At 39.5% G+C, this 23,935-nt stretch overlaps 3 protein-coding genes across 5 annotated transcripts; 1 reads left to right on the top strand and 2 right to left on the bottom strand.

Annotated features, from left to right (window-relative positions):
* Positions 1–326: 326 nt before the first annotated feature.
* On the bottom strand, positions 327–9,303 carry zdhhc16a (zinc finger DHHC-type palmitoyltransferase 16a). 3 transcript variants are annotated; one of them, XM_036574138.1, is made up of 11 exons: positions 8,792–9,303; positions 6,332–6,566; positions 6,013–6,207; positions 5,812–5,900; positions 5,664–5,692; positions 4,414–4,547; positions 4,060–4,155; positions 2,824–2,909; positions 2,605–2,728; positions 1,677–1,747; positions 327–1,463 (listed from the first exon to the last, which is right to left on the bottom strand). In XM_036574138.1, exons 2-11 carry the CDS (start codon positions 6,557–6,559, stop codon positions 1,361–1,363), a joined length of 1,155 nt encoding a protein of 384 aa, XP_036430031.1. In that variant the 5' UTR covers positions 6,560–6,566; positions 8,792–9,303; the 3' UTR covers positions 327–1,360. The 3 variants fall into 3 exon arrangements, with proteins under 3 accessions (XP_036430031.1, XP_036430030.1, XP_036430032.1); XM_036574137.1 differs by having other exon boundaries at positions 329–1,463; positions 8,778–9,057; XM_036574139.1 differs by lacking the exon at positions 4,060–4,155 and having other exon boundaries at positions 329–1,463; positions 8,778–9,051.
* A 43-nt stretch (positions 9,304–9,346) lies between these two features.
* Positions 9,347–11,284, top strand: mettl18 (methyltransferase like 18). Its single transcript, XM_036574140.1, has 2 exons — positions 9,347–9,549; positions 9,889–11,284. The coding sequence occupies exons 1-2, from the start codon at positions 9,502–9,504 to the stop codon at positions 10,774–10,776; spliced, it is 936 nt and encodes a 311-aa protein (XP_036430033.1). The 5' UTR covers positions 9,347–9,501; the 3' UTR covers positions 10,777–11,284.
* Positions 11,067–13,724, bottom strand: pgam1a (phosphoglycerate mutase 1a). The gene is made up of 4 exons (XM_036574142.1): positions 13,476–13,724; positions 12,582–12,856; positions 12,085–12,265; positions 11,067–11,910 (listed from the first exon to the last, which is right to left on the bottom strand). Exons 1-4 carry the CDS (start codon positions 13,612–13,614, stop codon positions 11,741–11,743), a joined length of 765 nt encoding a protein of 254 aa, XP_036430035.1. The 5' UTR covers positions 13,615–13,724; the 3' UTR covers positions 11,067–11,740.
* Positions 13,725–23,935: the final 10,211 nt, after the last annotated feature.

Here is a 23,935-nt window from a genome sequence, read left to right as displayed (position 1 = left end):
AAAATGGGCACCCTTGTTTTGTTGATTTTCTAGTTAAAAAGAAAAACATCCTTTACAGAGAACACAATTCTGCACATTTTAAAGCACAACTGCTGTTTATTTGCTAAATTTTACAAAATAAATAAAACATCAAAACAAACAAAAATGTGGCACATACAAAGGTTACAGCACATTACATTTGATTTTTTTTTAAGAATATGTTATATTTAGCAAATCAATACAAATTCTGCTCTAAAATGTGAGGGCGTGTTAACGTTTTACCTTTTTTTATTTAGAAAATCAACAAAACACATAATGGGTATCCAAACACACACACACACACACACACGCAAATATATATATGCGTATGTGTATAATATATTAAACTATAAGATGATATATATTATCACATGATTCATATATAAGTTGATGTCAGGATTAGCAACCATAGTATAGATGTCCTTATGGATCTCTTGTCATAGTGACCAACTGTTAAGATTATACACTTAACCACAGCAAACCCAAAATTTGGTGATTAAACTTAAAGATGTCCATGAGGAAATGAATTTGTGATTTGGAGAATGCAAATAAGATATGTTTATTTGTTTTGTTTTTCCCTTGGAGTGCTGGGAACAATTGTAAAACTTGCTAAGAAGACATTAAACCACCACCTCATTCATTCTTTATGAAAACCATACACAATACGTTTCTGTTGGTTGTAGTTCTTTTAGAACCTGCACACATCGGTGCATGTTGTCACTTTTGGAACAAAACATTGTATCTCTATTTTTATTTTTTTTTTTTTTTACATTTGATCTGAAAATACTATTTTTTCTTTTACATTATGTAAACGTTTCAGAATGAACGGACCAATAGGAATGATCCAAAATTACTTGGAATAAAATCTTGTTACATTAAGGGTTTACACGATTTTGAGGATGCAAGGTTTTGTTCCAGCAGCGATGATATACATGATAAACAGATAAATAACATGAATATAAAACAGAGCCCATTTTCATTCAGTCAAAAAGTCATGCACAGTCTTGGTTCTGAAGGATTCTGAAGAAGCACAGCTCCGCATTCCCAATGTCTCTCACAAGGCAATATGCCCCAGTACAAAATGTGAGCTAGAAAAAAGGGCACCAATATCATGAGTTCTAAAACAAAAATAGACAACAAATGCACATATTTTTTTAAGAGATCAGTCTGTTCTTATCCTCCTCATGACTCTGTGTAATCCTTTGTCACCATAATTGCACATTTTTATTTGGCAGACTCCAAATGTGCAGGGCTTTTGCTCCACCTGCTGCTTTGGCAGTGTTGAGTGACCTCTGGAGTGAACTGGCCCCTACCAACATTACATCTGCTAGTGCTGATCCACTCACACTGGCATCATGTCCTTTTTAAGCGGGTAGATGTCCCACGTCAGCCCATCGCCATAAGGGACGTGTCCAGAAGGCAGCAAAACCCTCGTGAGCCAATGACTGTTAAGAGAGCATTAAAATATTACACTGCATGAATAACATCATGAATCTTTGAGCAAATAAGGATAGTCAGTGCTGCAACAACGGCTTTTGTGCAATGTGATGACGTGCTTTGTAATGCAATGTGCTGTAATTCTCCTAAATGTGGTTTGATATGTTAATGAGATTTTGTTGACACATTGTTATTAAGAGCCATTTCTAATTCATCTTTACCTCTTCTTCTCTACACCAAAGAACACCTTCCAGTTATTCAGTTTTCCATAGTTGAATGGATTCTTGTAGACCTGTCGCAAAAAGAAGCACACAGTTGCTTACTACATTATTTATTGCAAAAGAAATACTAATGATCACATTAGAAAAAATCATTTAGCTGTTATGATCCCATTATAAAAACATGTAACCCCTTAAAATACCAGGTTTATTACATTCTAAGGCTTATTATACAATAATTACATGGACAACAATGCAAAGTACCTGAGTTATTCTTAGTTTAAAAAAGTGTGTAATACAAGTTTGGTGGGCATATAAGGGATTAATTGTCATGTAATTAATACATAATTTTAAATGCAATCTACATTTGTCAGTTTCTCATAGAAAAAGTCAAACGTCTGTACGTATTTATTGCATAGTGAGAAGGTGAAAGTTACGATGAAGATAAAGGTCACTGGTCTAAAAATTCCTAATACACTGTAACTATAGTTAGCAAAGTAACTGTGCAAGAGGTTGCGGACCATCAAGTGTTCTTCCTGTAACCCCATTATATGGGAAGGTACATTGAGGCACCTCTAGTTCTTTGAGTACCCTATTGGATATTTAAGGCACCTTTAAATTTTACAGTGTAAATGGATCGTCACTGTACTTCAAACAATGTTTATCACTGGACAGACTGTTAAGCATTCACTCAAGCCGTCTTCTAAACACCCTAGATCCACTGTTAAGAGTATGTGGTTAACACTATCCACAGATACGGATCATTAGTAGTGTATATTCACAGCACTAAGCATTTAGTTTAGTGATTAAATCAGCATGAAAACCTTCACAGACACACTGTTTAATACTTGAACAAAAATATTATAAGCTTGGCCCTAATAATGCAGTGAGTGGATACCATAAGCTTAATGATGTGTGCTGGTGTTTCTACCTTTCCCCGCTTCATCATGCGTCTGGCCTCCTTACTGTTGATATGTCTCTCAATACTTGTCTCTCCACGGGAGATGAGGATAGCATGCCACACCGTCAAACCTCCTAAAGCAACTGCTACTGTGCTGTGGGCCACAGGACATGTTTAAAAATGATCATCTGGAAAATTAAAATTATCGAAAATTACTGACCAACTGAACAGGCTGGTAAAATAAAGTACCTTGTAAGGACCCACATGTAGATTACACTCTTATGAAACAGTCTGTCCTTAAAAGTGTAAGGTGGTGGTGGTGTGTGATAATAACTCTAATTGAGGAAGAAAAAAAAAAAAGATTGTGAAAAACATTTAGAAATCTCTTACATGTAATGGCTGATTTCTACAGGCAAAGATTGTAAAAATCATTAAAAAAAACAGTTTAAACAAGAAATTACTGATAATCATACACTTAAATTTTGATTTTAAAACATGTCTGAATTAAAACTAAATACAGATTTAACTTGATGGTAGTAAAATGGAATTCATAAATAAACACACTACAGTTGAGGACTTCCAAGGAAGCGTCATATTTGTTTTTGTACCCTATGATATTCAAGAATGAAAATTAGGCTGAAATTTGTCCAACAGAAAGAATAATGTAAACCCACTCAGTTACTACTGTATACACCAATAAATGTGTCAGATTAAAATAAGGTCGTAGGTAAACAATATGTCAATGTGAAGAAATCCGTGCTATTTATGCTTCCGATCAATAAGTCAATGTGCAAAAATGTTATAAAAACCTTAAAACAGCAACTTGATTGTCCCAAAATATGATGTGTTCTCAAATTGTCATGATTCAGGCTTTAATAAAATAAGGGCATTTGAATGAAGCTGTAATATGTTAACAACAGATGACCTCGACCCTCAAGCTGACCACAGAAACACCAAGATGAGTTAAAGGATTTCAATCACTGTGATATAAACCAAGTCGTTCAGAGTGTTTTGTTGTAAAATAGTGCATTCTAGAGAAACTTACCAACTCAGATTTCTTTACAATGGTGGTGCGAGGAACGAGAGTTTGTGAGGTCTAAAATGCAAAAATAGCTATTTTGCCCTGCATGTAGCTCTTTGCCATGAATAGCTTTTTTAAAAAAAATGTATTTCAGACCAAAATCTTTGTTGTACAACTATTGTACATCAATGTCACAGACATCCGACTTCATATCTTGTGTAGTCACTTTCTCTGAGGTAGCTTTCTGAGGCATTAAATGCTTCAGATGTCTGACTCCTATCACCACCACTGTTAAAAAATCCAACTCTCTAAGTTCCTCTAGAATGGTGCATTTCATATCCGACCACCTGAATGACGGTTTACACCTCAGTGATTTAATTAAGCAAAAACGTGATGGAAAAAAATTGGTGGAATTCCCCTTTAAAGAAACACTATCTAGTGAGAGGCAAAGCTTACTATACTACCTTCCCAGTCATGGACTCTTGTGGCAGGATTCCTATGAGCAGGCCTACACCTGTCACTGGAACCCCTTGTTTTTCCACATCCATGTGCTTGAAGTGCTATTGGAGAAATGGCAGAGACAGAACCAGCTGAGTTATTGCATGCACAGCATTTCAATGTTTGGAAACAGAAAAAGGAGGCAAGAGACACAACAGCATTAAAAAGACATAAGATAGCACAGTGTTTACAGAGCAAATGAGACTGCATGTTTCCCATGTTTTGAAACCAGACTTGTTAGTTCTTTTGCCCCCAAGTTTTGAATAAAAGGGTGTTAAAACAGAGCCCCACACTTTTAGCACAAAGGTGGCAATCCTTACATCTATGGCATTATACGCATCTATGAAGAGGTTTCGGCCACTGATGCTGCAATACAGGCAGCCGAGAGTCATATAGAGACAAAATGAAAAGAAATAGCGGTGGTTGAAATGACCAACACAATTGTTAAGCCAAGCTGAAAATGGACAGTTAAGGTTAAAAGTGGAAGGACAACATCAAAGGGAATAACAGATGTACTATTCCTTTCACTGAATCATTCTTGTAGAGACTGAAAAACAGACTACACTCTTAAAAATAAAGGTGCCCAAAAAAAGTTCTTTGTAGCGATGCCATAGAAGAAGCACATTTAGTTCCCTTAGGAATCTTTAAAGTTTACAGAATCATTGCAGAATGTAAAGCTCTTGTTCCAATTACAAGTTTTTGTATTTAAAAATTAGTTTGAAGGGTATACTAGAATTAAAGGGGAATTCCATTGATTTTTCCAAAATTCTGCATAAGTAAATGGTTAAGATATAAACAAAGTCATTCAGAGTGGCTGGATGTGAAATGTTCTAAACTAGAGAAACTTCCCATCTCAGAATTGTTCACAGTGGTTGGTGATAGGAACTGAAGTGTTTAATGCTTCTAAAAGCTCCCTCACAGAATGTTACTGCATGAAATGGTTATGAATTAGACATTGACATTGATTTACCATTCTTTTGTGATAAGGTTTTGGACTAAAATGTCTTTTTTAAAAAACACATTCATGGTGGGGAGGTACATGCAGGGCGCTGTGAGGCAAAAATAGTACCCAAAGAATTATTTTTTTCCACTATTTTACCATCAACAAAAATCAGAAGACATGTATAGGTTCACTAGTAATTTTAAACAGTAAATAAACACTGCAGAACAATGCAAAGAAATCAGAGTCGGTAGGTTTCTATACAATGAACCTATACACATCAAAACACTCTGAATCACTCTGCTTTCATCTTGACTGAATTCGCCTTTAATTTTTCATAGATATTGTTGGGTCAGACTCTGAAACTGTACAGTAGCACTACACAATTCAGGGTTTAGTTTTCTCTGACACACTCAATTTAAATGAATAATTAACTGATGAATTGAATCAGACATGTTAGAACAGGGGAATAATAAGCTGTGCAATACAGGAGGCTCTCAGGAGTTTATGAACTCAGCTTTGGGGCACTTTTCCCAGAACTGGATTAAGCCTAGTCTTGGACTACACTGCAGCACCAATAGAAAATCACCACTGGAAGTCATTTTTAGTGTAGGCTCCTGAAAAGGATACGACAGTGATGGTCCATTTTCAGTATGCACCTGCAAAGCGAAGAGGGCATCATGTGAAGGCAGTGTCAGCAGTATGTCTCAGACAAACAACACAGAAGACTGACTTGGACATTCTTGACATGAGACTACACTAACTACATTGTTCTTACGTGTTGCAAATCCCGCAGTGATGAGTCCTTGCTGGTTTTGGAATTATGCACTTTTTGCAGACAGACACAAATGGAATGTCATTCTTCATCTGAAAATCAAAATCAAAATATATGAAAATGGATTACTTTTCTAATTAAATATAAACATTGACAGTTTCACATATCTTTCACATACGACAATCATCTGTATATGTACTGAACCTTAGGAGGATATCCAGGGGATGTACTTGTAGCCTTGTAGTAGTGGAAGGTTATCATGACCAAGATCCAGTGTCCATAACAGATGTGCCAAACTATCCATCCAGGAGAATAGGTATGAAGGACCAAGGGGAGGAGGCAGAAGTATGCAATAAAGAGGATGGAGCTGGTGAGAGCTACCACTAGAAACACAAAAACCTCAAAAAAGAGAAAAACAAACCATCTTATAAATAAACCGGATACCAAATATTACAAATTTAGTGATGTGTGCAATCTATCTAAAGAAAATATAGACACATTTTACAGGTATTTATAAGCTTACCTTCCCGAACCAGCGGGTAAGAATATCCACCATCCAGAAGACTGGCTCAAAGAGGGAATCTACCACCACATCGGAGTTGGTGAGCGAGTTGAAGTAGAGGGACTTTAAGAGGAGTCTAAAGTAGCTCAGGGGTTCCCTTAGTCTCCGAGGCATGCGGTTGCGACTGCGTCTGGAGCAGCCCCGTAACCATCTCCCAAACAGATGCATGACACTCGTGCAGGGACGCATCGTGACGCTAGAAAACAAGAGGTATAATATCACTTGCCATTGTGTATTAACAGAAAGAATATGCAACGCTTATAAATCTTCTTAACAGATCTTTTTTTGCAAAACTGACAAGTTTTCAACTGTGTACGTCTTAAGCAAGCTGTGGCAATTATCTACAAAGTACGTTCTATAACAAACAGTCTATACAGTTACAGTAAACATCTCAGTTAATAAGCAGGCATACTAATTCCAGTTATACTGGAAATAAAGTACACAGAAAAAAAACACTGCTTTCCATACACCCTACAAGTCCTATCTAAAGGATGCAAGAAACTGGTCCAAAAGCATGGCAAGCTTTACTGGAACAACTCTTTAGTAATGAAAAAATGTAAATGAGCAAGACAGTAAACATAAAATATATTATGTAATATTTCCAAAATGTAGGAATTTTCTTTTTCAATCCTGGGCTGGATTTCCTGAAAGCATCTTAGGACAAAGATTATTCTGAAATGGTAGAGTGAGCATCTCACTGATTACAATCTCTCACCAGTTATAGTTCTTACTTATAATAGATGCTTTTGGAAAACAGGGCCTTGGATAATTAGTGGGCAATATAGCAGAAATATAATAACATGATAACATGATAATTTTTCATGTTACACAATATGCATTATAATTTTTAGTTTTTTTTTTAGAGGTTTGATTAGTTGGAACAGAAAAAAAAATAATAGTGGTACTTTAAAAAAAAATACTATCAACAACTATATGTACAACGATTTTAATTCCACGTTTCATACTGTGCTGCACTAAATCCCATTTGTAATGTCTTTTTCTTTAAGTACTGACAATATTGATATCCATGATTATGCTCAGAAAAGCTTATTGTGACACAATGTCATGTTATTTAACATGATATCGATACATATTGTCATGCCTTGTCACGGCTTTTTACATTCTTGTCCATACAGAGAGCTTTCTTATCATTTCAAAAGGAGTGATTCTGTAAGTTCAGCAAGGTGCACTGAAGACTGGAAGCCAAGCTCTGCTTAATACCATGTAACCCTGAGACACCTCAGCACACTCAGCATTTAGATCAGTAGCCAGTGGCCCTCTTGCTGAACTTATAAGCCAATTAGTAAGACGCAGTATCTGATCTATCTAAGCAGATCAGGTCTAGCTAAAACGAAATGACTCAAATGTATATCATAAATACACGCTGGTCTATTTGATCATCATCTTATTTAGTATCTATTCCATTGACTCAAACACTTGAAATATCAGTTGTTGAGGTCATCTGATAAAATCTGACTAAACCTACTATGTATATGGAACAAAACATGCATCACTCACAAGAATACAATGTGAGTTTTCAGCACAAAAGAAAAAAATGTAAATTTTGTAGTGCTTATTCTAATGAGTTAAATTCTTCACCAACTTACACAGCCCTCCACGAGCTCAATCAAGTGTGTTAGAGCAGGGAAAACAAACCAAAAATGAACTAAATCTAGCCATCACAACACACAGGGCCAGGCAGACAGTTAATACTTCTTTCTCTGGATTGCTGGGTTTAGCCAGATGTTTAATCTTCAGCAGACAGGCTTCAAACCGTCCTGATGAAAAGCCATGCGCCCCTAATTCCCTTCTGAACGAGAGATTAACAGAGCCTCGCACGAGTGCGCATGCACACACATACACATACATCCTTTTACTTGATGATGGGAAGGCCAGTGACAGAACACCACTGACAGTTGTTTGGTGAATGTCTTTGTTGTACTTTAGAGATGTCTGAGATGGAGGTTTAAAGCTTAACTAAAGTCTTACAGTATTCAAAATAATAACTAGTAAAATGCTGGCTGATCTGAATGACACTGGGCTGCCTCCCCTGAGTGGACATGGAAATCCTGACGTTCTGCATTCCATGCAGGGCGTGAGGAGCAAGTTTGAAATAAAGGGCTGTCTTGAGAGAGTGAGAGTGAGAAGCACCACTGCTATCAGCCATCAACCCATTCAGCACTCACTACAACCACAACTAAGCGGTACATTTAATCTCCAGTGTGACCAAATTAAGGATTAATGATTTCTCATAGCAGGTTTCTCATAGGAGAATATACTACACGAACGCTTCACGCTAATACTCTGTTAAAATAACACTATAATACTTAAACACATAGCCACCTTTAAACAAGCAGCTCTCATCTTTTTGGGTACAGTACAGCTCGAACACAGATATTTTCCTTACCTCCACGGTCTCACCTCACGGTCTTCCTCTGTCAGAAGCACCCGAAGCCAAACCTCAGCTCATGGTAGTGCTAAAGAAGGATTTAATCGCGGACATGAGACAAATAATTCAGCCAGTTGTTCCAGCCCTTTTGGTGTCTTTCACTGCTCGGCGACGCTCAGGTTCGTGGGTTGAAACTGCTGGGGATTTCAAGGAATTGTGGGAATTTGAGTCTTCTCACAAGTCAGCGACGTTTCAGGAAAAGGAAGGCAAAATCGTATTATAATAGCCTCGTCCTCTTGTCTATGCGCTGATAGTGATAAACAGTTATATTAGTTTGCCAATGATTCCAGAGACGGTTAAATTTGCGCCGATTCAGTATTTTTAAGAGCCAGTGTCTGACATCTTGTGACGAATAAAATAATTCGTAATTTAAATTTGCTTCGATTCGACTCGTTAACCTAGTTCGGCAGATATCCTAAGGGACAGGAAAACATTTGCAAGCTTCATTCAGTCATGTTCTCCGGCATTTTTTTAAGAATTCACCCTTATTTTATGGTTACACTACAGGAAAAGGAGAAGGTCACGCCGTCGAAAGGCATTGTGGTTCTTGTAGTCCAAAACGTGTATTGCAGCACGTGCATGACATTAAACTGTCTTCTTCTTCGCTGCACAGTTATGGCATTCAGTTTTAATTTCAGTATTCCGTTGCAGACTAAGGAGAACTGTGGCGACGACAGTCGAGATGATAGAAAAAGAAAATGTAGATGTTCTGAAGAACCAGAGCAAGCTTGTAAGTAGCGAGCTAACGTTAGCTGCGGTTGGAAAAATGGAACTAGCCTGCTAATATAAACGGTCTGCCTTCATGAACGTTAGTTGCTAAAGGCTGTATATCGTGCTGTAGTATTATTGCATATATTAATGTTTTTACACACACATTGGTCCTTCTACCGTGGCTAGGCAGCGAATTAACGAAGCCAGCGTTAGATATAACTTTTCTTGCATGCACAAATGTGTAAGTTGTCTTGTACAGGTAAAGTTAGAGGATTGTTCAACAGGTAACGTTAGGTCTAGCTTTAAACAGCATCTCAACAATCTGTACGTAACTGAATGCTTTCTGCATCCCCCGTAGGAGGCCAGTGAATCTGTCCATAAGAAGCTAAAGGAAGCAGTAGAGCACAAGCCCACGCCGGATTTTCTTTCCCACTCTGAGAGCTCGGTCACAGAGACGGTCAGCATAGGCACATTACCGCCCCTCCATTACCTCAACGAATCTGTGTTTGAGCAAACTGCCCCTGAGCGTGATGACGGTGAGCACATATTGTTTCAGACTGTGACCCAGAATACAGACCTGATAACGGGGGTGTATGAGGGGGGCCTGAAAATCTGGGAATGCACCTATGATCTGCTGGAGTACATTGACGATGAAGGAGAGACGTTCTCTGAAAAAAGAGTCCTGGACTTGGGCTGTGGAGCTGGACTACTTGGCATTCTGGCATTAAAGAGAGGAGCCAGTAAGGTCCACTTCCAGGACTACAACAGTACTGTGATAGAACAGTTAACAATGCCCAATGTGTTCCTCAATTGTGAGGAGGAGAGTGATGATGAAGAACAGGGAAAAAAAGATGGAAGCCCCCCAACTAAGAAAAGAACCTTGGATTCTTCCCGTCGTTCACTCTCAGATCGCTGCAGTTTCTTATCTGGGGACTGGACTTCCTATCTCTCACTGATGCAGAGTAAAGACTCCACACTGAAATATGACATCATCTTCACATCTGAGACCATCTACAATACAGACTACTACCCTTCTCTTCATAATGTATTTCATGAACTGCTTGCGGAGGATGGAGTTGTCTATTTGGCAACAAAGTCTCATTATTTTGGGGTTGGGGGTGGACTTTATTTGTTTCAGAAGTTTGTGGAGGATAAAGATGTGTTCCAGATCAAATCTTTAAAAGACATCGATCAGGGCCTTAAAAGACATATTGTTTCTTTGACCTTCAAGAAATCACACTCATAGCTTTTTTCCTATGGTAGGAATGGAATGAGCTCTCATCTGTATAGACATTTTTGCTACATGCTTGAGCGTCAGACGTACATTTAGAAGATTTGTATGTGTCTGTATGGAAACATTTTGTAAGGGCACTAACCTAATTTGGGAGAACTTCTCTTGATGCAGTATTGGCCAAGCAGCTATTGAACCTATATTAAAATGATTTATTTTATCAGACTTGTGTGTTATGCCCCAAAAAAGCATCCACTTGCTGTAGCACTCGGTGTTACCACTTCAACAAAGGATCACATCATCTCTTGAATTGTTGCATGGGTTTAAAGATTTTATTCATCCTCTCAGTTTACACAGTTTGACAACAATACATATGATACATGATGTGCAGAGCACTTCGGCTGACTCCCTTGCTGTAGCATGGCATAACCGTCATTAACTATATTGGGGATCTAAGTACCTTGTCTTCACTCCCTTTAAATGTTCTCAGAGCCCAAATAAAAGAGATTTGTCTAAACACATGAGGAACAAGCATGACATTACTTCTTAGAACTGTGTTTACATTTGTAAACTGAGCAGACCACATTCCTTCCCGTTTTAAAGCCTCTCTGCTATGATGATAACCGTATAAGGAGTCTTTTTCATGTTACAATCCCTCTTTGTACAGCCTAATAAAATTTTAGTATGCTTTGTGGTCCACTGCAAATTATGAAAGACATTCCGTGGAAGAATGAGAAATTTTAAAGACAACTTTAGTGGTCCCTGTATACAGGTTTGGTCAATAAATACTATTTATGTGTTATTTAGACACACTAAAATAACAGTTCACACACAATGCAAATGAATATACAAAACAATTTCAAATGCAAACCCACACTGAATCCTGATGTTGTGTGGTGTCAGTAGTGGTAACTCCTTTTAGAGCCATTCGGTGCTGACAAGTAATCCCCTGGTAAAAGTTGGCCTAAGGAAGGAAACTCTACTTCTTGGCCTTGCCCTGTGCTGCCACCGCCTCCATGGCCTTCCGCACAGTCTCCTTGTCTCCCAGGAACTGCATTGGCTTGATGGGCTTCAAGTTCTTGTCCAGCTCATAGAGAATGGGGATGCCTGTAGGGAGGTTCAGCTCCATAATGGCTTCCTCTGACATACCTAAGAGTGCAAGAAACAAGCTGTATTAGCTCAACCACATATGATTAGCGCATGAACAAAATATTTTTGAATGCTATAATGATGCTGCAGGAATAAGGTTTAAACAAAAGCAGGAACATCAGAGGAACAAAATACAGAATTTAATAATTATATACGAAAGAATGCAGCACTTACCTTCCAGATGCTTCACTATACCCCTCAGACTGTTGCCATGGGCAGCAATCAGCACCCTCTTGCCCTTTTTGATTTGAGGAACAATCTCTTCATTCCAGAATGGTAGGGCACGGGCAATAGTGTCCTTCAGGCTCTCACAAGAAGGTAGCTGGTCCTCAGTCAGATCAGCATAACGCCGGTCCTACAGAAAAGAACCAAACAGGCAGTCATTTTTTGTGTAAATCTGGCCCAAATTAGCGATGTCCCAGTGTCCTCAAGCCTTATCTGGTCACAACTCTTGAGAGTGGCTGTTTACACAACTGCACAGCATCTCAGCTAAACTTTGGCTTTTGGACCATAGCCTATTAACCAGTAACCAGCTGTATACTGCAGTGGCTGTGTAATGATCCTGTTACAGATCAGTCACTAGGGGGATAATTATATCAACGCACAGTGGTAAAAATAATGAAACATATGGGTTTTTGTTGTGCTAACCTCATGGGTATGTTTGGGCTCACCTTGCTAATGACACTGTAATAGTCATGGTCTGCCTCCATGGGAGGAGGAGGGATATCATAGGAGCGCCTCCATATCTTGACCTGGGCCTCACCATGCTTGGCAGCAGTCTCAGCTTTGTTTAACCCAGTCAAACCGCCGTAGTGGCGTTCATTCAGCCGCCAGGTCCTGTGCACTGGAGGCCACATCTGGTTAATGCCATCCAAGACGATCCATAATGTACGGATGGCCCTCTTCAGAACAGAAGTGTAGCAAATGTCAAACTCAAACCCAGCATCTGCAAAGGCAAAATATATGTATTAAATTTTATACAGCAAACAGGTAATAGTGTGAATTTCACGTTTTGACGATGAGAGACTGTTAAATAGTGTACATTTAACAAGTATATTAGCATAAAAAGAGAAGTTGGTATCATCATCATGAGGCTTAAAGCATCATGACATGTGTATCAGGCCATTCGGCACATGAAAGGACAACGCTCCACGCAGCACGTTCGCAGCAGACTGCACACGCCTCATACGTCACCGGTAGGCGGTACATAGCTGCTCAGAGGGAGTCTGATTGGTTCAGACTCAGCGAGCACGTTTCAGGAGGCGGGGATTCAGCGAGAGAACGGAAAACACGCCCCCTGTCCAGGAAATCGATGCTCGTGGCGAATCATTTGGAAAGTCTAAATGACTAGATAAAAAAGACTCATTCTAATAAAACTGTTCTCTTTTAAAAGAAAAGGTGAAAACGATCACGCAAAACTACCACAAATTTACGGATTTATTAAAAAAAACAAGCAAGTTCATGTGTTGGCGTTGCAAACGCATAATCCCTGACAATACTAACACTATTTACGGCGTAAAACTGTACTACTGTAGAAGGTGCTTGTAAACGGCGCTGTTACTGACCTTTTAAAGCCTGTCCGCCTCTCCTTGCCTCCTGAATCCCAGTTTCGCTAAGGTCAGCGTCGAACCAGCCGCAGAAGCGATTTTCTTGGTTCCAGCAGCTCTCCCCGTGGCGAATCAGAACTAATTGGTAAGCAGCCATTTGGAATTTGGATATTTACAGCAACAACGTGTAGATACTGAACGAACTGTTCACGCTAACCGGGCGAGAGTCAGACAGGTAGCCGACCTCTGCGACTGCTCTATGAAATGTCTCCTCTCCTGCTGTGATTGGCGGGACTTTCGCGGACGTCAGCTCCCGCTCAATATTCCACCAATCAGAACGAGCAGAAACGCGGAACTGCGCAACGGCGCTCCGCCTTTTGGCTACTGATGTGTAACTGTGCATCTGAGGAGAAATTGCCGCAGAATGTATCCGGTGTTACATGCACATGTATTAGTCCACACTTGCTACCCATAGAGGCGCTGTTCATTAACATCTGCATGCAGACCGGCACTTTCTGGTGCATGTAAGTTTTCATACGAAAGGTAGTAGTGAGTAAGTAAGTAAAGTTTATTTATATAGCGCTTTTTACAACAGGTGTTGTCACAACAGCTTTACAAGGAAATGAGCATTACAAAAAGAAATCCGGGTCCAAGCCCCCATGAGCAAGCCAGTGGCGACAGTGGCAAGGAAAAACTCCCTAAGAGAAACAGGAAGAAACCTTGAGAGGAACCAAGACTCAGAAGGGGAACCCATCCTCCTTCGACACCGGATAGTAAACATTGTTAGTATAAAGTATTAAGTATGATAGTGCAAAAACAGGGTAAAAGGTGGAGCAAACAATTAATTTGAATAGTTTAGTTCATGCAGCAGCAGCATCAGTGGGGTCAGGTTGTGGGGGTGAGGTTTGCACGGCGAGCAGTGGCACCCGATCAAGGCAGAAGAGGCAGCAGCATCAGACGCACAGGATGGGCAGCTGTTCAACTCGGCGAAGAAAAGAAAGGAAAACACATAGAGAGTCAGTTCTGTAATGGGTGACCGATCACAAATTACAGTGTTAGCAGAGACTCTGGCAGGTATAGAACTGACAGGAGAAACTAATTACCAAAGGCTTGACTATACAAGTAAGTTTTTAGCCTAGACTTAAAGACTGACGCTGTGTCTGAGTCCCGAACATTAACAGGAAGACTATTCCAAAGCCGGGGGGCTTTGTATGAGAAAGCTCTCCCCCCTGACGTAACTTTACTAATTCTAGGTACTAATAGTAAGCCAGCACCTTGTGATCTAAGTAGGCGTGATGGTTCATAGTGGGAGAGAAGTTCACTCAGGTACTGAGGGGCGAGTCCGTTCAGAGCTTTGTAAGTCAGTAAGAGAATTTTATATCCAATCCGAAATTTAACTGGCAACCAGTGTAAGGTTGATAAAACTGGTCTGATATGGTCGAATTTTCTGGTTCTTGTAAGGACTCTGGCTGCAGCGTTCTGGACCAACTGAAGCTTGTTAAGGCTTTTGCTGGGACATCCAGCCAGCAGGGCATTACAGTAGTCTAGCCTTGAAGTAATAAATGCATGAACTAACTTTTCTGCATCCTGTAGAGATAATGCATTTCTCAATTTAGCAATATTGCGGAGATGCAGGAAGGCTGTTCTAGTAATATTAGTTATATATGCGTCGAAGGACAGATCAGGGTCTATAATGACACCAAGGCTTTTTACAGATGAGCTTAATGCAACTGAGAAATTGTTAAGTATAAGTGTAAAATCAGACAGTTTGTTTCTAGCTGCATTTGGACCAAGAAGCAGAACCTCTGTTTTATCCAAGTTTAGAAGGAGAAAGTTACTCGACATCCAGTCCTTTATGTCTTTTATACAGTCTTCAATTTTGCTAAGTTTAATTCTATCATCTGGGTTGCTCGCTAAATATAACTGAGTGTCATCGGCATAGCAGTGGAAGTTTATGCCGTGTTTACTGATAATGGTGCCTAATGGTAGCATATACAGGTCCTAAAACAGAGCCTTGTGGAACACCATACTTTACTTTTGTGAGAACAGATGATTCACCGTTTATATTAACAAACTGATAGCAATCAGTGAGGTAGGACCTGAACCAGGAAAGAGCTATTCCTGTTACCCCCTACAAGGTTTTCTAGTCTGTCTAGTAAGATAGTGTGGTCTATTGTGTCAAATGCCGCACTAAGATCGAGAAGGGACACGTGTATATAATTTCTTAAAGTAGGTTTAATATACTTACAGTACTGTGGAAACGTTTAGGCCTTAACTTACAATAGACATAACATAACATTAACACAATAAGTGGTGATTTTAAATGTCAATGTATTTGTTTAAACATTTGCAAACTTCTCATAGCAGCCCTTATCATCCGATGCCTGCCCCCACAATAGAGCCTGGGTAGGTTAAGCAATACTTCATTGTATTAAATTAAGTGTGCTGGTGATGAAATGATGGCTGGGGGCGTCCAGACATCTGGAACAAAACTTTGTTTTTCCAACTATTTCACAAACTATTTTTTTCCCCAAATAACACATTATACATTTTACTGTATTTATGATTTTTTACTTCTACTGTAATTATTCATGGTGTTTTTACAGTACTGTAAATGTGCCTTTTTTATTTTTACAAATATGATTCATGTGCATGCCGGTATGCTGAAAAGGATAATTAAATATATTTCTTTTGGTTTGGAAGAGTCATATCTAAGAACATCCCAGCTGGAATATGAATTTCTCTACATTTTATTTTTATGCTTGCCTCTAAAGAAGCTGTTATGTTTGCTGTATTGGCTTGGTGGGCTTCAAGTTCTTGTTCAGCTCAGAAAGTATGGGTTTGCTTGTAAGGAGGTTAGGACCTGTATTTGGGTTGGGTTGCTAGTCTTGCCTTCAGTCCGTGGAAACAAAAGGGCGTTGTGTTTTGGTAACTCTATACGTCACAGTAAACAGTTCTTATTGTTTTGTCCACTTGTTCACATGAGAACAAAATTAATTTCTGATAGTAAAGGTCAGGGAAGAAATGATATTATAAATTGCATGAGTAATCCTGGACACAGCATAGAAAGACAACCACTTCTTTATTGAGACATCTCTCAGTATGACATACATGTTAGTTAGGCTGCTAGGTAATTCTGAAAGCTGAATGCATCATTGATGAGGGAATTTTTCATAGACATACACTTGTTCAAGGTTAATACTTGGTTGCAAACCCTTTGCATATGACAAATGCCTGAAGTAAGATGCTCTCTTAGGCACGTAATGCAGGTATTTTCAGTTCCTTCTTGTTTCAGGGGCTTTTTAGGTGTAAACTACTTCAGTTCAACTATCTTCAGTGCCCAGTAGGGTTCAGGTCAGTTTAATGACTTGGTGAGTCAACAAAACTCCCCCTTTTGACCTTAAAAACTACACAGCAGCTTTAGTAGTTTTACATTATTGGGCCCCTATGACATGCAAAGAGCTCACTTTACGGATGATGTGACTCTATACAGCAGTGGCAGAGTGAAAAAAAGTGTACATCCTAAATGTTCAGATAAAGCTGAATGCCTCAGTGGGTGATTCTCCACTTTATAGCAGGACAGTAATCTCAAACACACAGTTAAAGCATTGTGTGTATTGTGTGGAGTGTGTATGACTGACCAAGTCAATCACTTGTCCTGAGCATGCTTTTCCCTTATAGAAGACAAGAATGCAGATGGAAGCCTTCAAAATTGCCAGGAACAGAAAATACCTACATTGCAGGCCTGACAGAGCAACACCAGGAAGGAGTCAGTGTCTGGTGACCTCTATGGGTTTGCAACCAAGCACAAAACTTGACAATGTGCATGTGGCACCTCATCAATGATGCATTCAGCTTTCATAATTACATAGCAGCCTGACTAACGTCACTGGGGAATTCATTATTGACAGGGTCTTTCTCTTTTGAGAGAAGGACTAGGGGAGAGGGGGGCACAACCTAAGTTGAATTGTTTTGAAATAATATGAGAGTGATATGAAATTCTTTCATTGTTTACAATGAATATACAACACTGAATATAGAGGAAAAGATAAAAGAAAGCAGCCTGTCATTGGACAGAAGTAGTAATGAAAAATAGAGCTATGAAATTCGGTCACTGTTGCCAGTGAATACCAGTGACTACCTTTAGGAGCATATCCCAGTGAAAATGAAAGTTACATCCATAAACATAAGTGGCTACTGTTAGAAGCCTATCAAGATTATCTGTTAGTATGAATATGAGAAGAGCTCAGTGTAGCATTGTGTGGCAGGTGAAACAGTGTCTATGATTAAATAGTTTGAGTGTGTACTAGTATCATCAGCAGGGTGAGTGGCATGCAGGTGAGGCTTTCTGCACAGCATTGGACAGCAGGAAGCTCCATGATGGTCAAACTGGTCTAGAGGGCAGGTGAGCAGGCGCACCCAATCAAGGCAGATGAAGCAACATCAGACTGCACAGGATGGGCAGTTGTCCAGCTCTGCAAACAAACACACAAACAGTTCTGTTTGGGGTGACTGAGAACAGTATAGAGTGTTGACAGAGTGCAAGCAGTGACTCTGGCAGGTCTAGCTATTACAGCCTAACTAAAAAGGGAGAGCCAGAAGACAGCAAAGACATGAGGGCTCCCTGAGATGTCAGCACCCCTCCGCTCCACTGTCAACAACAACAAATTTGAGTGAGAGTGTGAGAGCAGCAGGACGACAGCACCTCAGTTTACCAGAATGCTCTATGTACATGGATCCCCCAGATCCTTTTATCTAACAGGAGAAACTAATTACCAAAGACTTGACTAAACAAGCAGGTTTTTAGCCTGTACTAAAAACCCAAACACAGACTGGAAGGCTATTCCAAAGCTATGTATGAAAGGGCCCACCCCCTGATGTAACTCTATTAATTTTAGGTACTAATAGTAAGCTGCCACCTTGTGATCTAAGTAGGCATGATGGTTCATGATAAAAGATAAGTTCACTCGGGTACTGAGGGGTGAAGCCTTTTTGAGCTTTTATTTCATCACTGTCCAAAGAAAAACAAGTGTCTCTAAAATGGAAACCTTACAGGAGAGGACAAAACGTTTTTTATTTTCAATGTAAGTTAATGTAATAAGTTTTTATTTGAAGCAATTTTGGAGCATTTCTATTGATCCAATCGTCATTAAAATTTTCACACAATGTAAAGGACAACCGTAGACCTCAAATAAAATTTAAAATCACAAAAAATTGAGGTTTTTTATGGGACAACATCGATATGTTGGTAGCAGAATTTTGTACTGAATGCGGAATTTAACTGGCAACCAATGTAGGGTTGATAAAACTGGGCTTATATAGTCAATCCTTCTAGTTCTTGTAAAGGACTCTGGCTGCAACATTCTGGACTAACTGAAGCTTGTTGAGGCTTTTGTTGGAACATCCAGACAGCAGGGCATTACAGTAATCCAACCTCGAGGTAAAAAAAAGGCATGAACCAGCTTTTCCATATTCTGTAGAGACAGTGCATTTCTTAATTTGGCAATATAAGATAAAGGAAAGATATTCTAGTAATATTGCTTATTTGTGTGTCAAGGGGGGTGGCATGGTGTTGCGGTGGGTAGCACCGTCGCCTCACAGCATGAAGGGCCTGGGTTTGATTTCCTAGCTGGGTGACCAGGGTCCTTTCTGTGTGGAGTTTGCATGTTCTCCTCATGTCTGCGTGGGTTTCCTGTGGGTGCACCAGTTTCCTAATGCAGTCCAAAGATGTGCAGTCAGGTGAAATGGGAAATTGCCCCTAGGTGTGAGTGTGTGTTTGTGTGTAAATGTATATGTCTGTGTGTCTGCCCTGTGAAGGCTCCAGCGGCTCCAACACCCCCTGTGACCCAGGAGGATAAGCAGCATAGACTGTGTGTGTGGAAGTACAGATTGGGATTAATCGTGACAGCAAGGTTTTTTACAGATGTGCCTGATGCAACTGAGAAGCTATTAGGATTAAGTGCTAATTTAGACACTGTTTCTAGCAGCTTTTGGACCAAGAAGAATGACCTCTGTTTTGTCCGAGTTGAGTAAAGGACACCCAGTCCTTTATGTCTTTTACATAGTCCTCAATCCTATTTAAAATAATATATATAATTGAGTGTCATCAGCATAGCAGTGGAAATTAATGGCAGGTTTACTGATAACAGTACCCAGTGGTAGCATATACAATGCAAATAAAAGAAGTTCTAAGACAAAGCCTTTCTTAGCCTGTCTAGTAGGATAGCATGGTCAATCAAACAAATGCAGAACCAGCAAAGATTTTTCTTAACAGACTGTTTACAGTTTTCACTAATGCTGTCTCTGTGCTATGAGGCCTAATTCTAGACTGAAACTATTCATGGATGTGATGTCTATGCAAGTTGTTGTACCAGAGCTGTCTTCGAAATCTTTGATATAAAGGGAAGATTTGAAATAGGTCTGATATTTTGATGGCTCGCAGTGACCAAGATTACGTTTCTCAATCAGAGGCTAAATTACTGCTAGTTCAAGTTTAAGAGGTTTTTGATGAAATTTCTTTGAGTAAACTTGTAGAAATAGGATTTAGTATGCAAGTAGAAGGTTTTAAGGAGGAAATCATTTTAACCAGCTCCGTTTGTTGAAGAAAGGTAAAGGATTCTAGTCTCTCAGCAGTAGTTACACTGTACTCAGGATCTGGATTAGCTTTGAATGGCAGTATGTTTGTAGCAGTTAACTGTGCAATCGTATTTATTTATTTATTTTTTTGCCTATTGGTTTCAATTTTATTATTGAAAAAAAAAACATGAAATCTTTGCTGCTGTAGGCTGATTATGTCTGGGGTTCAGTATCTATTTGGTTTTTAGTTAATATAGAAATTATGATAAATAATAATCTAGGATTATTCTTATTATTTTTAATCTGAGAGGAGCGTGCTGCATTAAGTGCCTTTCTTTAGTCTAAGGCTATCCTTCCAGGCAGACTGGAATACTTCTAGTTTAGTCAAGCACATTTTATGCTCTAGTTGTCTGACAGTCTGTATTAAAGCTTGAGTATGATCATTGTACCATGGGGCAAGCTTTTTCTGCCTTATTTTTAACTTGTTAACAGAGCCACATTATCTAAAGTATCTAAAGTATCCTCCAAGCATTTGGTCATCATTTCTAATTTGGTGGATTCACACAGACAGCTGACAGAAGCTGATAGATCTGGGAGGTTTCTGATAAAACTGCTACTAGCTGTGGAGTTACAATGCACTTGACAAAATAACATGAAGATGAACATAACGAATTTCAAGATTAGGTCATGATCTGAGACTGCTGTGCTCTGGGAGATAATGACTAAATGATCTCTGTTCACACCAGATGTCAAAATTAAGTCAAGAGTGTGGTTGCAATAATGAGAGTCTGGATTATATTTTGAGTGAAACCAACAGAATCTAAAGTGCCTTACTTATTGGATCCTGTGGTTTGTCAAAGTGGATATTAAAATCTCTGACAATTATTTCTTTATTCAACAGTATTATTAAACTTGATAGTAAGTCAAGTAAGAACTCAGAATAGGGCCCTGGCGGCCTTTAGATTATGATTAGTAAAAATGGATTCTTATTTGTAGCTTGATCACTTATATTAAGAAAAAGAATTTCAAAAGAAGTGAATTTGTAGCCTGATTTCTGATTAATGCCTAAGGCGTTTGTATATATGGTTGCTATGCCTCCACTTCAGCCATGTTAATGAGGGCTATGTACATAATTGTAGCCTATACGGGTGGCTTCATTTAGAGCAAAGTGTTCTTCAGGTCTAATCCATGTTTCTGTGAGGCACAGACCATCAAAATCAGGATCATTAATGATTTTATTTATAACGTTGTCCTTAGATGTAAGAGATCTTATGTTAAGCAGTCCTAGTTTTAGACCAAAGATGCTGTCAGTAGTTGATCTAGTCTTGTATCGATCATATTAGTAGAGCAAACCTTTCAAAGTTTTCTGAAATTTTGTTTGGTTTGGGAAACAGACACCGTCTCAACTGAGTGGAACCTAGGTTGCGTCCCAAGGCAGCTAGCAGTCTGTCTGCTGCCTTGGCCCTTGTTTTGTCAATGACTGACTGTCCTACACTGACGGCTATCTAAGAGACATGCTATGCTATAAGAAATGAGAGCAGCACCTTCCCACAAGGTGTGGATACTATTCTGACTCAAAAGCCCAGGCTTGCCCTCAGAAAAAGACTAATTATCTACAAGGCTGTTAGAAATTCAGCAGGAAGAGTCATGAGACTGGAGCTTTGGCGTTGACTGAGTTTATTTCCACATACAGAGTATGGGTACAGCGTGGTCGATCAACAGTCAATCAGCAGTATCAGGAGTCTAGTCTTATTCACGTGCATGCAGACGATCATGCACGGGCACAGCTTGGTCATCAGTGTGGCCCCAGTCCAGTCGGGTCACCAGTCCATTCTAGTCTAGCCTGGTCAGCAGTCCAGTCTCCAGTCCAGTCTGGTCAGTACTCCAGTCTGACATGGTTTAAGTAGAGATACTGGGAGTCGGGGGAGGAAGGTGACAATCAAAAGGTTGGGGAAGAAGGGGAAGGGGGAAGGGGGTCAGGAGAGACCCCAGGGGTAAGGTGAAGTTGTTCTCACCTCAGGGGGAACAATACAGATAAAACACCAAAAGGCACACAACTGTAAGACAATATAGCTGACACAACAAAAAGACAACATAGGTTAGAGCATAGAAGAAAGCAAATGTGAAAAGACCTATACTTTCTCTCAAGGCCCACTTTATTTTCTGAGCACTACTTGGACAACCAGCCATTTAGCAACCATAACCTGCTGTAGATTTTGTCATCACAGCGAACTGGGATGGGCCCAGAGCATACTACGGCATCAGATATCCTCTAGGGCTAAATTACTGTTTTAATGTTCTTTTTTAGTTATTTCTGACTGCCACAGGTGTCTATACATGAATAACTGTCCAAGAAAACCTACAGTTAGCTTACAGCTTCAGGTTCCTGCTAATTTCTGGCGCCCTGTCTCCCGCTGCACAGCTAACTGCTACTGCTACCCCTAAAGGAAAAGCTGTTTTCACGAATAACCAGAGCTTTTTCGATAGTTGTCTCAGAGAGTGTCTCACTGAGTAGGGCAAACATGTTGGACATGTGAATGGAGAGGAGAGCTGCTTGCATGGGGAAGCCTTGGTGTTAGCTTTGAATTTGCGACTCTTCCGCTGAGACACCCCCCCCATTGGCCCCGCTGTGAGGGCTCTGCTGCTAGAGTTGAGGTCATGCTAACTCTCCCTGAAGCACCCGGAGCCTCTAACAGCAAGACTGAGCCCTCTGACCATGTGCACCTAGGACAAGAAAAATAATATAGGGGTGAATTATGTGACTAATACACACTACTCAGTAATCAAAAATGATACTTTTATCGTACTGTAATATCCTGCCAATCTGTGCTCTTGTCTTTTTCCTGTTTTCCCTTCTTGTTTACCCTCCCTCATGACTCTGGCCATGTGCTTAGGTGTTTGTTTTCCTGCTCCTCCCTTGCTCCGCCCCTTTGTAATGTCCCTCACCTGTGTCTTGTCTGTTGCCCCACCCTGTAATTGTTTCAGGTGATTCTCGTTCATTTTTTCCTGATTTAGATTCCTCTTGTGTTTATTTTATTTATTTATTTTTTTTACCTTATTTGGCATTGTTTGTTCTCAGGCAGTGGTTTTATGTCTTCATTTCCTAGAGCTTTGTACTTGGTTTTGTTTGTCAGTTCTTTGTTAAGTATTTCTTTCAGTGTCTTTTAGTTTAGTGTCTAATTTAGTTTTTTTGTTTATGGTTTACTTTGCTTTCCTCTTGGACAACAAAAAAGCACCAAACTCACACTTCCATCCTGCTACTTCGTCTCCCACCATGTTTCAGGTATTAAAAGTCTTTATGGTATATCTCATGAAATATCTGTCTGATTGCATGTTCTACTTGAACCTGTTTAACTATATAAAATGTCTGTTTTATCCTACATGCCATTCAGTACAATTTACTATATTATCTATATTTATTATATTACAAATTATATCATCACATGTGAGCTGGTTTCACAGATATCGAAGCATGCTTTGGCTAATGTTATCACTGCCCCCCCAAACTCCCTTATTATGGAACAAGTTTATCTTAATCTCATTTGCAAGACTTTGTACCAGAACTCTACAGGCTTTTTATTCAATTTTCTTAAGAAACCTGTGAACTTCATCAGTTCTTGAAGCTTACAAGTAGTTTAGTCTGCATCATGCTGGTGTTTTCTTCTTTGTGGTTGTATACACATCCACGCCTATGTCCTGCGTCGTGCTTATGATCACTTCTGCAGTTTTTCTTCATGATTGTATTTATTGATCAACAGACTCTAGAAGTAAATGCTGCATCTAGCATCAAGTGTAGACTTTTGGTAGCTGGCCAAGAAACAAATGAGTAGCTAACTGTCAAATCACTTTTGAAGACTAGTATCATGACAGAGGGAAGACACAGACACTGGCGGTAGGATGCA

Source organism: Colossoma macropomum, unplaced genomic scaffold (genome assembly GCF_904425465.1).
Source record: "Colossoma macropomum unplaced genomic scaffold, Colossoma_macropomum, whole genome shotgun sequence".
NCBI lineage: Eukaryota > Metazoa > Chordata > Actinopteri > Characiformes > Serrasalmidae > Colossoma > Colossoma macropomum.
Note: the sequence above shows the minus strand (reverse complement) of the source record. Positions and strands in the feature narration are given on the sequence as shown.

What these genes read in the sequence shown, in the direction of transcription:
- zdhhc16a (XM_036574138.1), bottom strand. Translation starts at nt 6,559, where the DNA reads ATGCGTCCCTGCACGAGTGTCATGCATCTGTTTGGGAGATGGTTACGG. An exon ending in TACATGTGGGTCCTTACAAG is followed by an intron (nt 2,729 to 2,823) that starts GTACTTTATTTT and finishes TGTGGCCCACAG; the next exon opens with CACAGTAGCAGTTGCTTTAG. An exon ending in GCATGATGAAGCGGGGAAAG is followed by an intron (nt 1,748 to 2,604) that starts GTAGAAACACCA and finishes TTTTTGCGACAG; the next exon opens with GTCTACAAGAATCCATTCAA.
- mettl18 (XM_036574140.1), top strand. Translation starts at nt 9,502, where the DNA reads ATGATAGAAAAAGAAAATGTAGATGTTCTGAAGAACCAGAGCAAGCTT. An exon ending in TGAAGAACCAGAGCAAGCTT is followed by an intron (nt 9,550 to 9,888) that starts GTAAGTAGCGAG and finishes CATCCCCCGTAG; the next exon opens with GAGGCCAGTGAATCTGTCCA.
- pgam1a (XM_036574142.1), bottom strand. Translation starts at nt 13,614, where the DNA reads ATGGCTGCTTACCAATTAGTTCTGATTCGCCACGGGGAGAGCTGCTGG. An exon ending in AGGCGGACAGGCTTTAAAAG is followed by an intron (nt 12,857 to 13,475) that starts GTCAGTAACAGC and finishes TTGCCTTTGCAG; the next exon opens with ATGCTGGGTTTGAGTTTGAC. An exon ending in ATTACAGTGTCATTAGCAAG is followed by an intron (nt 12,266 to 12,581) that starts GTGAGCCCAAAC and finishes TCTTTTCTGTAG; the next exon opens with GACCGGCGTTATGCTGATCT.